General features: G+C 49.6%; 6 protein-coding genes across 6 annotated transcripts; 2 read left to right on the top strand and 4 right to left on the bottom strand.

Annotated features, from left to right (window-relative positions):
• Nucleotides 1-334: 334 nt before the first annotated feature.
• On the top strand, nt 335-3,598 carry N7447_010694 (putative zinc metalloprotease; the record flags this gene model as incomplete). Its single annotated transcript, XM_057234956.1, has 3 exons — nt 335-1,229; nt 1,280-3,351; nt 3,413-3,598. The coding sequence occupies 3 exons, from the start codon at nt 335-337 to the stop codon at nt 3,596-3,598; spliced, it is 3,153 nt and encodes a 1,050-aa protein (XP_057081176.1).
• Nucleotides 3,599-4,059: 461 nt separating this feature from the next.
• N7447_010693 (mitochondrial 54S ribosomal protein bL34m) lies at nt 4,060-4,530 on the bottom strand (the record flags this gene model as incomplete). Its single annotated transcript, XM_057234955.1, has 2 exons — nt 4,060-4,429; nt 4,511-4,530. The coding sequence occupies 2 exons, from the start codon at nt 4,528-4,530 to the stop codon at nt 4,060-4,062; spliced, it is 390 nt and encodes a 129-aa protein (XP_057081175.1).
• A 610-nt stretch (nt 4,531-5,140) lies between these two features.
• On the top strand, nt 5,141-5,647 carry N7447_010692 (uncharacterized protein; the record flags this gene model as incomplete). Its single annotated transcript, XM_057234954.1, has 1 exon — nt 5,141-5,647. The coding sequence occupies one exon, from the start codon at nt 5,141-5,143 to the stop codon at nt 5,645-5,647; it is 507 nt and encodes a 168-aa protein (XP_057081174.1).
• A 317-nt stretch (nt 5,648-5,964) lies between these two features.
• On the bottom strand, nt 5,965-7,592 carry N7447_010691 (zinc metalloprotease; the record flags this gene model as incomplete). Its single annotated transcript, XM_057234953.1, has 5 exons — nt 5,965-6,197; nt 6,253-6,445; nt 6,501-7,247; nt 7,307-7,489; nt 7,578-7,592. 5 exons carry the CDS (start codon nt 7,590-7,592, stop codon nt 5,965-5,967), a joined length of 1,371 nt encoding a protein of 456 aa, XP_057081173.1.
• A 1,094-nt stretch (nt 7,593-8,686) lies between these two features.
• Nucleotides 8,687-10,887, bottom strand: N7447_010690 (translation initiation factor eIF2 subunit gamma; the record flags this gene model as incomplete). The annotated part of the gene is made up of 10 exons (XM_057234952.1): nt 8,687-8,717; nt 8,777-9,581; nt 9,645-9,762; nt 9,834-9,866; nt 9,943-9,956; nt 10,016-10,032; nt 10,116-10,126; nt 10,208-10,433; nt 10,490-10,511; nt 10,620-10,887. 10 exons carry the CDS (start codon nt 10,885-10,887, stop codon nt 8,687-8,689), a joined length of 1,545 nt encoding a protein of 514 aa, XP_057081172.1.
• A 581-nt stretch (nt 10,888-11,468) lies between these two features.
• Nucleotides 11,469-12,990, bottom strand: N7447_010689 (putative 60S ribosome biogenesis protein Mak11; the record flags this gene model as incomplete). Its single annotated transcript, XM_057234951.1, has 2 exons — nt 11,469-12,023; nt 12,076-12,990. The coding sequence occupies 2 exons, from the start codon at nt 12,988-12,990 to the stop codon at nt 11,469-11,471; spliced, it is 1,470 nt and encodes a 489-aa protein (XP_057081171.1).
• Between the last annotated feature and the right edge of the window lie 481 nt (nt 12,991-13,471).

The following is a 13,471-nucleotide window of genomic DNA, read 5'->3' as shown; positions in this document are numbered from 1 at the left end:
TTCTATCCCCAAATTTCTGCTCGCCACCCCACCTGTCACTTATCCTTGGCCACATGTGGCAGGTCTGCTGGATACGTCCTGAAAGGACATGATTTGGACAACATCTGCCTGTTGGTGCCTTGGTTTCCGTTCTATTCGAACTAAGCTCGGGGTGAACATTCTTCTCTTGTCCGAGTTGTGGTTGTCGTATTTGTTATCAGACTATTCCTCATCGTGAACTTGCATGCTCACGATTGTGTCAAATTTTAATTGAGGGACACGATCGCTAACGAAAACAACCAGACTGTCAAGCTTACGGCGAAATATCTTCACTGGGTCTGCCCCATTGATCAATATGTCGCCCTCGGTGCAGAACAGTCACTTTAAATTGCTCCAGCAGTTCAAGCCTGATTACTCGCCGAGCGAGTTCACTCAGTATGAATCACAGCGCACCGGTATGAGAGTGGTCGTTATCGACCAACCGGGACCCAAAGTGAACGGTTACTTTGTGCTTGCTACTGAAATTCACGATGATTCGGGTGCTCCCCATACTCTGGAGCACTTGTGCTTCATGGGTTCCCGCAATTACCGCTACAAGGGCTTCCTGGACAAGCTGGCTACCCGTGTGTACTCCAGCACCAATGCCTGGACGGCAACTGATCACACTGCCTACACGCTTGATACTGCAGGCTGGGAAGGCTTTGCTCGTATCCTGCCAGTCTACCTGGAGCATGTGATTGCTCCTACTCTGACTGACGAAGGCTGCTACACTGAGGTTCACCACGTCGATGGCTCTGGAAATGATGCCGGTGTCGTGTATTCCGAGATGCAGGGTGTACAGAACAATGCCGCTGAGCTGATCGACCTGGCAGCCCGGAGATTGACCTACCCGCCTGGTGTAGGCTTCCGCTATGAGACAGGAGGTATGATGGAACAGCTTCGTGTCTTGCCTGCGGAACGAATTCGCGAGTTCCACCGTGAGATGTATCAGCCCAAGAACCTGTGCCTGATCCTCACTGGAGAGGTCGACCAGGAAAACATGCTGGATATCTTGGACAAGTTCGAAGACACTATCTTGGATGTCATTCCTAGCCCAGAGGCGCCATTTAAAAGACCCTGGGTGGATTCCAAGCAGGCTCCCTACTTGGAGAAGTCCGCTATTCAGAAGGTTGAGTTCCCCGAGGAGGATGAATCATTTGGTGAAATCGAGATTCGATTCATGGGACCCGACTGCACTGACCCCATCCTATGTAAGATTCAAACCCCGAGCATTTGAGATGAAATACTTACGGATTCATAGCTGGGGCTCTTAATGTGTCACTTTTGTACTTGGCCGGTTCATCTGCAGCACTGCTAGAGAACATCATTGTTGAGAAAGAACAGCTCGCCAGTGCCGTTTACTATGCAACTGAGGATCACCCTAGCATGGAAGTTCGTTTCACGCTGACCAGCGTGGAAACAGAGAAGCTAGAGAGCGTTGAAAAGAGATTCTTTGAGATCCTCCAAGATGCTATGGCCAAGGAATTGGATCTGAAGTACTTGAAAGAGTGCATCGCCCGACAGCGCCGAACCTGGAAGTTCTCGACTGAGTCTTCTGCCTCTTCATTCGCAGAGTACGTTATCTCTGATTTCCTGTTCGGAAAGCGAGATGGCTCGACCTTGATGGATGTCGCAACTCTTAAGGAATATGATGTCCTTGAGACCTGGACCGAGGACCAGTGGCGTGCTTTCATTAAGAAATGGATCTCGGATGCGCCCCATGTCACTATCTTGGGTATCCCATCCCAGAAGATGTCCGCCTCACTGAAAAAGGACGAGGAGGACCGGGCCGCTGCACAGAAGGAGCGTCTCGGCGAGAAGGGCCTGAAGGAGCTTGCCCACAAACTCGAAAAGGCCAAGGCAGAGAACGACAAGGAGATTCCGCAGGAATTGCTCGAAAAATTCGCTATCCCTGGAACTGAGTCAATCCACTTCATGGAGACCGCTACAGCTCGTTCAGGTGCTGCCCTGAAGGCCGGACGCCCTGACAACACGATCCAATCCCTTGTTGATGCCGACAAGTCTGACCAGTCTCTTTTCATTCACTTCGAGCATATCCCTAGTAGCTTTGTCCAGCTGTCAGTTCTCATCTCGGCTGATTCGGTGCCCGTTCAGTTGCGTCCTTTGCTGTCCATCTACACCGAAGCGTTCTTCAACATTCCAGTGCAGCGTGATGGCAAGACAATTGACTTTGAGCAGGTCGTGGTGGAATTGGAGAGAGATACCGTCGGATACTCGATGGAGACTGCTCGCGGTCTTGGGAACTCGGAGATGCTCCGCGTCTCCTTCCAGGTCGAGCTGGAAAAGTATACCCACGCCGTCGCCTGGCTGCAAGAGCTGTGCTGGAATTCTGTCTTCGATGTGGAGAGACTCCGGGCTATCAACTCCCGTCTCTTGGCCGATGTGCCCGATTCCAAGCGCAGTGGCGACGACATGCTTGCTGCTGTCCATGTGATGGTTCACTACGCAGACGAGTCGATCACCCGTGCTCGTTCCACCTTGGTGAAGGCTCGCTACCTCAAGCGTGTCAAGCGTCTGCTCGCTGAGAAGCCCGAGGAAATCGTGAGTCGCATGGAGGAGATCCGCAACTCGCTCTTCAAGCCCGACAACGTGCGCGCCATTGTCATTGCCGACCTCGAGAAACTCCAGAACCCCGTCTCGGCCTGGAAGCCTTTCGCTGAGACCCTGGGAAATAGCACTGAGTTGCGGCCTATCACTGACCGACGATCCCGGCTGAGCGACGCCGGCAAGAACATTGGCGGCAAATCTTACATTGTCCCCATGCCGACTGTCGACTCGTCTTTCGCCTACGCCACCGCCCGTGGTTTGGACTCATACGATTCCCCGGATCTGCCCGCACTACTCGTTGCGATTTCGTATATGAACGCTGTCGAGGGTCCTCTCTGGGTTGCAGTCCGCGGTACTGGTCTGGCGTACGGTACTAACTTCAGTTACAATATCGACACAGGCTTTGTCAACTTCGATGTGTACCGGTCCCCGAACGCCCACAAGGCGTTCGAGTCTAGCAAGCAAATTGTTGAGAACTATCTGTCCGGTGTTACGCCTTTTGATCCTTTGATGCTGGAGGGTGCTATCAGCAGCATCGTGGTCAACTACGCCAATGAGCAAATGACTGCCGCCAGTGCTGCTCAGGGTAGTTTCATCCGCCAGGTCATTCGCAACTTGCCCAGCGACTATAAGGAGAAGATGCTGAAGAATGTCCGCGCTATCACCACTGACCAGATCAAGGGTGCTCTGCGTGATATCATCTTGCCGTTGTTTGACCCGAAGACTGCAAACATGGTTATCACATGCGCGACTGTATTGGAAGAGGTAAGTTGTTTTCTGGTGTTCACTATGCATATATAGATTACTAACTTTTGATTGCGAACAGGCCATCAAGCAAGGCTTCGAATCTTCCGGCTTCACTCCCACAGTTCAGCCTCTCAAAGAATTCGAGGACGACTATGGTCTAAAGGTTGGCGACGAGGAAGATGAGGACGATGACGAAGATGATGATGATGACGAAGACTCCGAGACCGGATCGGAGGATAGCGAGGACGAAAGCGACGACGAGTGATATGTCTGATGAACGACCCATACATGGGTAACGAGGATCACATAGACGGAATTGTGGCGTCAAGAAACCCTACATAACCTAGACAGTGATGGATCTACTCTTTTACATGCTATAAACAAGCTGCAACCAGTAAACATCGAGATCTGACTAAACCAAAACAAAGCTGAAAAATTCATACTATAAATGTAGTCTCACACATCCTCGGGAGAGGTAAATATGGTACACGCCAAACAAGACCCGCCAGCAACCGTCTTGCTTGAACCCGGATCCAATATTGAAAATTGTAATAGTTCAAGAATGGATAAATCGGTAATTGCTCCCCCTGCTTTCTTTCCACCATCGCCGTGATACGGTATGGATTCCAATCAATCCAACCCACTTTGGTCCTCTATGGTATAAATCCCGGCATCTTGCACGCCAACCTCCGAACGATTCAAAGGTCAGACCCGAAACGAATAAAACTACCAACTCAACTCCTTCCGGCCCTTAAGAGTCCTCCGGATAAGAGTCTTGCGCCCATTCCTGTCCTTCTTGCGCGCCAGGTATCCATGGCGGCGCTTTTGGACCCGTCGTGACGGGCGGAACGTCACACGGCGCACGCCTAAGGAGGCACTTGCGGAGAACGAGCGGGACTGCGAGGGTGCCTTCTGGGAGCGGAGTGATGACAGGGGTGAGAAGGCGGAGGCGGTTGCGGTTGTGATTGGCGAGGAGAGGCGGGCACCGAGTGCTCGCGAGGGTTGGAAGCGGGTTGGCGTGGAGAGGAGGGAGGAGAAGGATCGGGATGAAAGCATTGTGGAGGGTGTGCTTGATTGTTGCGGGATTTGGGTGAATCTGTTACCGGGTGGAGTAAATTGTTAGCTGTCTGGTTGGTTTCAAGGTTGGAAAGGTTGCTGGCTTGGGGGCTTTGCGTACCTGTTCATCGGGGTTCGCATGGCCGATGTGGTGGCCCGGAAAGTTGAGGACACGGCCCTGGCGCGGAGACAGAACATATTGAGGACCCTGGCTTTGTTTAGAGGGCGATTGAGGCTGGGTGGGAGAGCTTTCTGGAGTTGGAGATCGAGTGAGGCCTGGTGGACAAGACGCGGCGTCGGAAGACAGAAAATTAAGCGCGGAGCCGCTGGCACGGACCCGCCTAGAGATGCATGTCTACAAAAATGTATAGTAATTACTTGGGATATATAGAGAATGGAATTGGGCTGGTTTTAAGTGTGTAGTTTCTACTTACAGCCTATAACTACTATATAACTACGTTTGTTTAGTCAATAAATATCAAACTATAGTAGTAGCGCATCCCGTTAAGAAGACCTACCCAATCGGGACTAGCGTCGCCGAACTTTTTTGATCTCGAGATGCGAAATGCTCAACGTCGCCCGTGCAACTCTCCATCCTGCTTGCCAGTCACACCAAATTAGAGAGAAACCCCCCTTCGAGCTCTGTCTATCCCACCAGCGAGCGAACCCACTCCATAGTTCCCGCCACCACCGCCCTTCGACCTCAAAAAACTACCCTCTAAACTCGGCGAAGAACTCCAATTCCACCAAAATGGCAGCCCAAGGTCCCCAGGCCCTCCCCCCCGTCACAGTGCAAAGCACACATGGCATCAGCCAGTCCGCAGCGCAGGAATTCCTAGCCGCCTACCTGGACCGCGCCGCGACAGACCCATCGTTGCAACCCAACGCCAGCATCAGCGAGCACGGCCCCGTCTCACGGACGACCGCCGCTGCACCGAATCTGATCCTGCACAACCTGAAACGCGTGCAAGCGGGTCTAGCTGGCGAACTTCTCGGTCGCGATCTGACTGTCGCGAAGCAGAACCCCGGAGAGGACTATTTGGATGTTGCTGCGGGTATTGTGCAGACCAACAAGCACGATCAGCTGGATGAGAGCAATGATCTTGTCATGAATGACGCTGAGTTTGGCATGGAGGCTGAGGCTTTTGCAAACCAGGAGGCTGGTATTGATAAGGAGGAGCGCAAGCGGAAGAAGAAGGAGAGACGGTTGGCGGAGAAGAAGAGTAAGGCTCAGGCCAAGGCTGAGGAATCCGATTGAGTGTGGTGTGGGTATATATATTTGGTTGTGGGCGTTGCTGCATTGGGTCGGAGTCTCTTTTCTTTCATTCGTTCTATTGCTCTATTACTCTGGGCTCGGTTGGGTTTTGGACGTACAAAAAAGTACTGCTCGCATTTCATGTCTGGACAAAAAGTGTCATTTAGAGTTTAGACGGATTGCTACAATCCAATCAATACATAATGGAACATTTCCAAGCCTCGCTTTTGCTGCTCGAGATTGGTACCCCAGTATGTCACTAACACAAAAAAAGCCATAGCTATATCGTATAAAAATCGCCAGCATAACACGCATCCGGTTTACAGCTCGCGGTCCGTGGCCTTGATGGGCTTTTCACTGTCCTCCTCCTTGCTGCTAGTGACCTTTCCACCCTTCCAGCCAAGCGCAGCGAGGCGCTCGGTGAGGATGGGGTGGGAGTAGTGGTAGCTAGCATAAATCGGATCAGCGTCCATGGTGCTCAGGTTCTGAATCTGGAGCTTCAGGAGTGAGGAAGCAAGCTTGTCGGAGTAACCAAGGTTCTGGGCAAATGTATCTGTGGAATATTGTTAGTACAACTGAGGGTATATGATAGATCCAATGAAACATACCGGCCTCAAATTCGAACTTCCGGCTGAGGATGTTCATGAGAAGCTTCACGACAGCATCCATAGGAGCCAGGGCGTCGGAGAAGAGCAGGAAACCAATCATGATAGGTTGTTCATTCACGAATCCGAACGATTGGTACAGCGACTTGTTGTTGACAAAGACAGAGAAGAGAGCGAAGATGTAGAACATGTGAGCCTAAATTTCATAGTTAGTGATAATTCGCCAGAAGGGTAACTGGGCAAATTCGTACCTGGGCAATGCCGAACAGCTTGGTGGTGTGGCTGAGGCTCCAGTGGCCAAGCTCATGGCCCAGCACGGCAACAACCTCCTCGGGCTCGGTCTTCTCAATCAGAGTATCGTAAATGACAATGTGCTTCTTCCATGGCAGGCCGTAGAAGTAGGCATTGCTGTGGGCACTGCGCTTGCTGCCGTCGATAACGTGCAGCTCGGAGAGAGGGAAGTTGAGTCTCTTAGCCAGGTTCTCAACACCGGTCTTAAGTTCACCGGGCTGAAGAGGGGAGAGCTTGTTGAACAGAGGCAGAATCGCAATGGGGTAGATCGTAATGGCGAAGACCTGGAGGAAGACACCGAAGAGCCAGAGGTAGTAGTAGAACGAACTGTCAAACTTCTGGACAATCTTAAGAATGGCAGTGATAATGGGAGTTCCCAAAACAATTCCAAGCATCTGACCCTTGAGCATATCCGTAATCCAAAGCTTGACCGTCTGCTTGTTGAAACCGAACTTCTCCTCGAGCACAAACGTGTTGTAGTACGAGATGGGCAGAGAGAGGATGGTGCTTAGGATGTTAAAGCCGAAGAAGAATACCAATGTTTGACATATTTCACCTTGGAACCGACCGGGAAGGTACCGAGCCAGCACCAGACCACTGAGGCCCCAGATCTTGGGGAGGACATCGCCGTAGATGAATGCAAGGTTTTGAATTTGACCGTAAAGACCAGAGACGAAGCTGAACTTGGCCTTTGCGCGGCCATATGCCTGCAACGATATTCCAATAAGCATCTGTATATGGTATAATTCCGTCGTCGAGTTCATACCTGACTCTGGTCAAAGACCTCCTGGGTAACCTCCCCTGCAAGGACCTGGGGAGGCTTCGTTCGTTGCAGAAACTTGTATTGCCGAAGTGAGAGGAAACCTTCAAGGACGAACTGGCCCAGTGAAAAACCCACAAGCACGTTCTTCCATGGGAAGAGCGGGCGATCGAGCAAGCGCGCCAATTGCTGGGGGAAACAGCCATTAGCGACGTGTCCACGGGGGAAAGCAAATTCACCATGCAAACATGATGGAATTCCAATAATATCAGCTTACCTCGAGGATATACATGATTGAAATCGCGCAACTAGGCGAAGAAAGAGGACGTTGTTCAAGGCAGAAGATGCTACTTTGTTATTATCGGCAGCCTTAGTCAGATCTTATGCATGACCTCGGGACTATGGGGCCTGACACAACGTCAATCTCAGGAATTGGGCCTCTTAATTAATTGGAGTCTTGTTTATTCTCAGTTAAAGATCTAAGGTACGAAACGAGAAGTTAATAGGAGTTAACTGAATCTTGTCTACCAACACTTAACTGTGAATAAGTTGTGCTAATGTCATTCTTACCTTCGGGGCTCCTATAACAGGACAATATTCGAATATTGTATATCCACCTGTATTGAAATCTTAGCATCGTTGGAGTCTTTCTAAATATAACAATACCAGGTGGCTTAGGGCGCATAGTCATCCCTTTGCGGGGCGATACGAGTGGTTGTACTGCGTAGTCGTGAAATATATACCTCCAACAATTATCTGGTGAGAGAATCTACCCATTTGCAAATATATTTTTTTGGATCTATTTTATTAGACGAACGGTCTAGTAAGTTAATTAAACATGCAGAAGCTCTTAAATTGTGCAGCCCTAATTTCCCTGCATTTTTAACCACAGACCTGTATATCTACATAGGATCTGATGATGCAGACAAAAAAATAAGCAATGAACAGGAAACCTCTTGAAAACAACTCCCTCGTACGATGGAAATAAAAAGCACATATCTTATTCGCCGACTTCACCTGCATCCTGTTCGTCGTCCGTCCCTCAGATCAAACTCTACCATGCAGTCGTGGACCAGATGAACTGGTCGCTGACATGCATAAAGAGGTAAAGCGAACAAGGTGGCGACAATACAGGATTGCATGTCTCCTCCATCTTCTCTATTCAGCCCGGGGAATCAGTTAAATCACGTCTTTAATTTTCTGACTCGTCATGACCATAAACTTTTTTGCAATCATAGATCGCAAGACTCGTGTTCGAGGGCAGGTGGGCTGAGGTCGTTGTCCGGGGATATAGCAAGATTTATGTGCAAATCAAAGTCTCCGACATAACAGACCTCATTCCCCAAGCTCCCCATTTCGAACTGGGAAATCGTTCAAAGGATTGCTTTACTGCTGCACAGGCTCGAGGGTGTTACCACTGCGAATTGAAATAGTCAGTATTTGTCCCCAGAAGTGATACCACATCCTTGAACTTACGCAACAATGTTGGCCCATCCAATCAAACGCCAGTGCTTCTCAATTCTGCGGCTGATGGCGATCTTCTCGCCAACTTCGGTACAGGCGGGACTGGTCAAGCTGAGCTTGGCAGCATCGGCCTTGACACCGAGGACCTTAGCACCGGTAGCGGTAGAACCGATGTTGACCATCAGGACTTCATTCTTAGCAAGCTTGGCGACCTTGGCTTGCTTGCCATCGGCGGTCTTGACACCGAGCAGGCGGCGGAGCAGGAAGTAGTTGACCTCAATCTCAGTGTAGATGGCGGGAAGACGGCCACGGTGGCCGAGAACGAAACCGACAAGGCGATCGGCACGGCAAAGTGTGGGGTCGACACGGGTACCGACACCAATCAAACCACCAGGCACGGCAAACTTGAGATCATTGTGCTCAGCGAAGAGAGACACGATGCGGGAGAAAATGGGTCGGCACTGGATCTTGCCCTGCTCGTCCTTGGTGACGAGACCGGGGCGGATCTCGATCTCATCGTTCAGCTTTACGACACCGGTAAGGATGGAACCACCGGCAACACCACCCTTGAGCTCATCGATCTCGGCACCGGGCTTGTTGACATCGAAGGAACGAATGATCATCATGTGAGGGGTAGCCTCGAAGTTGCGAATAGGGATAGGGATCGTGTGGACAAGTGCCTCGTTGACAGCGTCAATGTTGTACTTCAGCTGTGCTGAAATGGGGATAACGGGCGATCCATCAGCAACGGTACCACGGATGAACTTGAGAATCGACTGGTAATGCTCGAGGGCATTATCGCTTCGCATGAGGTCAACTGTTTTATTTTTGATTGTCAGTGCTTCGTTTCATCAACAGTTTGCAGGAACTATCATTTTACCCTTATTCTGGAGAATGACAATGTGATTGAGCTTCATGATCTCAATGGCGGCCAAGTGCTCCGAGGTCTGGGGTTGGGGGCAGGTTTCGTTTCCGGCAATCAAAAGGAGAGCGGCATCCTAATAAAATGATGTTAGCCTATTGCCAGTCCCTTGAAATCTTAATTGCTGCAGTGAGGAGTGAAACCTACCATGACCGCGGCTCCTGAAAGCATAGTGCTCATCTGTGCAAAGCTGGTCAGCATCAACTCTCAAAGAGAAGCCGAATCTCCTAATATGCGCCAGACACTGAATACTAACCAGAATATCGTGACCTATGGTTGAAAATTAGCAGTGTTCCAACTTTGGACAGGAAGGGATCTAGCAAACATACCTGGGCAATCAACGAAACTTTTTTGGGAGATTAAAGGTTAGCTTATTTTCAATGATGGAGGGAACTCCGGGTCGGGGCGTAGATTGGGGATTGATGATACCTGACATGACGCTGCACCAGAAGTTAGATTAGGACCACTTGAGGAAAGGCTCCGAGTTTGGACTTCAGAGGGGAGGTGACAGGAGTACATACCAGCAACTGGTAACGGCCGTTACATCCTTCGCGCTCACATGGTGGGTCGACTTCCTTTTCACTCTTGAAACTCTTGTAACATGTGGGCCGGGGGCACTCGGGGCTGTCGCACTTGTAGATCTTCGCGTTGGCGTAACCAAGCTTAATGGTAATGTTACGCTCAAGTTCGTTCTTGAAACGAACGGTCTGCACCTCAGAAATGGCCTTGACCACGGTGGATTTGCCGCTATAACTATATTAGTATGCCGTGTATGAAAAAAAGGGCGAGAAAAGGTGTCTCACTGAGCGACGTGACCGATCGTGCCTGATAATCCTGTTAGTAAATCGGTTGTCTAGAAAAATGGAATCGAATATATGAAGTGCATTTCCGAATGTAAAACTTTCAAAAACTAACGATCACACAACCACATACCGATGTTCTGAGTAGCTTGGCGGGCAATAATCTCAGGCGAAAGAGGCGACAATTTTGAGAGATCGAGGGTTTCTGGGTTAGGCTGCTCAGGCAGCTCTGGGCGCTTCGGTTGAGGAGCATGGTCAGCCTTCTTCATGGCCGACTTGAGAGGCTTCTCCTCCTGCTCGAGGGGCTCCTGCTCCTCGATCTCTCCGCGAGCATTGTGAGCGTCGAGCAAAGGTGAACCGGGCTGGGATCCCTCATCGGAGAAATCGCCGTTGGAAGCCATAATTGCGAAATAAAATAGAAAATCAACTCGCGATCAGTAGCGTCGTTATATGAAACCAGAAGGTGGTCGGACGAAGTTGGTGGTACGGTAGGAGGTGGAAGGTCGATGAAAATTGCTTCCCGCGGGCGATATGATAATGAAAGAATGTAGGTGGGGGATTGTGTGTAGTGGACAGCCGGGCGGTGTCTGGATGACAACTCTATATTTCCTCTACGTTATAACAGTTTTGTTAAAATATATTACATGTTAATATATAATTCAATTGGCGCTTAAGTCATTCTATACGGTTTTAATGTCGTTTGTCGTGTGTGTGGTTTATTGTGGATGATTCACTTATCCTAACAAAGGTCCCACTAATATATCTACACCATCAGGGTGTGCCATACCAGGCTAATAGACCAGTAATATCATTAAAGTATTAATGAGTTGAATTTTCTAACTTGAAAGAAATATTTCAAAACATAATCATAATTATTTTCTAGGGCAATAAACTCAGGTCTTCTCATACTCATGATACATTGGTTGCCACTGGGGATCTATTTGACGGTACAAAGGGTATAACAGTTGAGAGCAATGAGACGTTACTCATCGTCGCTATCACTCGACTCCACTTCATCAGAGTCGTCTTCAGAGTCTATCAGTGTAGACGGATCCTCCGCAGGCAACATGACGAAGGAAGCCATGCATGTAATGCGGTTACCAGTTTCATTGGTAGCCAAGAGCTTTCCAATCTGAGTGGTATCCTTCTTTTCTTGCTTTGCCGCGGTAACTTCTTTCCCAGCAGCCTTCCAAACACGGACGACTCCGTCACTGTTGGCGGTGACGATCAAGAATTCGTTGCGGAATTCCTTTGCTTGACCTTCAAGAGTGAGAATGTCGAAATCCTTGATGCGACCAGGGAACCCAGCCTGCTTTCCACCAACCTGAGCAACAGGGGTACCATGGGGAATCGAGCATTCGGGATCATCCTCCGCTTCTTTCAGTTCTTTAGTCGAATAGAAGACCACTCGACCATCCTCTGTAGAGACGGCCAAGAAATCTTCATTTTCACCACCCTTCAAAGGCAAAGAAACATACTTCATCTGGTGAAGTTTGCTCCGGGGAGTAGGAAGAATTCTGCATCTTGGAATCGAGTCCTGTGCTAATAGTCAGAAATTTGATCAACGGTATATCATCTAGACAACTTACGATTCCGAACACGACTGCACCCCATTCGAAAGCAACAGCGAACTCCTCTCCCTCAGAGTCCCATGCAATGCGTCGACCTTCTCCAGTGCTCCATCTCGACTCCTTGACACCTTGTAGGATCTCCCTGGTGAAGTTCAACACACCAGCCTTTCTGCCGGTCACAAGATTCCACAATCTCATACATTTCTCTCCTCGCCCAACACTCAGCATCAGCTTCATACTAGGGTGCACCGCAAAATGGTTTACTCCAGATGGAGCAGCTCCGGGAGGCGCCGTGTCACCGCTTGGGCGACCTTGAATTTTTGGGTTTGGTGCTTTGATAGTTGATACGACGGTCCAGTCACGGGTCTTGGAAACGGAGATTGTGTTGTCCTCTCCGGCTGCAAGCAGCTTGGTTCGCGAAGGGAAGTTCAACGAGGTAATACTGGCAGTATGGTGCAACAATGTTCCTAGCTCACGGTTCCGGGGATTTTCGAGAATCTGTTTTCCGGCGAAGGTCGGCACAGACGGGTAGTCCTCATTCACAGCAGGAGGTGCGGCGGAGATTGAGTACAGGTTGATGCGCTCGTCTGTACTACCACTGGCCAGCATCACCTTTTGGGCATCGACCGGGTCGGTGGGTTTAGGTAGTGGCGACAATGCTAGACAACGAATTGCAGATCCATGGGCCTCGAATAAGAAAGTATCCATGCATTGGATGGTCGAGGAGTCAACCTCAGCCTTTGCTTTCAGGCTGGAGGCTGGGATTCCGACCGTGAAGCCATGGAGCACCCGCTCATAAGAGCCTGTGACCACTTGGATAGTGATGGCTGCATCGGGAGTCTCTGAGGGAGTAGGGACGGATTTGGTAACCTTGGGAGGGGTACCAGCCGTCTTGTCCTCCTTGGGGGCATCGGTTCTCTTGCGTTTGACCATGATTGCTCAAATAATGATTGTGGTTTGTATATTGTAGATGTGAAAGCTTGGAGGGCGGACAACTTTTTTTCTTGATTTTCTGCCGGCTGTTTATCGGCCGCCTTGATAGGGAATTTATTCTTGTAATGCCTTGTAGCCTTACTGCCCTAAATATGAGGTGTTGGTAGATGCCTGAGGCCTTAGATACGCAAGCGGAGCACTGAATGTTAGAACAATAATACCGTTACCAGTTCATGAGGATTTTTGAAACACATAAGTCTTTAACCATATTTTAGTTCATTAAAGTAGACATTATCTTTCACATCCCCAAGTTGATAAAATATTTTATTTTTCCTTCAAAGGGAATTCTTATGAAGTACCAGGTACCTGGTCAAGCCGTGTATTTTTTATAGAGGGAGCGAGTAACTGGTTGTACCTAAACCAACATCCTTCCCGTTCTTCCACATTTTTCATACCGCCCTGTAACCTCATTTTCACCCCT

The sequence above is a fragment of the Penicillium robsamsonii genome, assembly GCF_028829455.1.
Source record: "Penicillium robsamsonii strain IBT 29466 chromosome Unknown utg000007l_segment0_segment0, whole genome shotgun sequence".
NCBI classification, from domain to species: domain Eukaryota; kingdom Fungi; phylum Ascomycota; class Eurotiomycetes; order Eurotiales; family Aspergillaceae; genus Penicillium; species Penicillium robsamsonii.
This window is presented reverse-complemented; position numbering and strand designations above follow the sequence as displayed.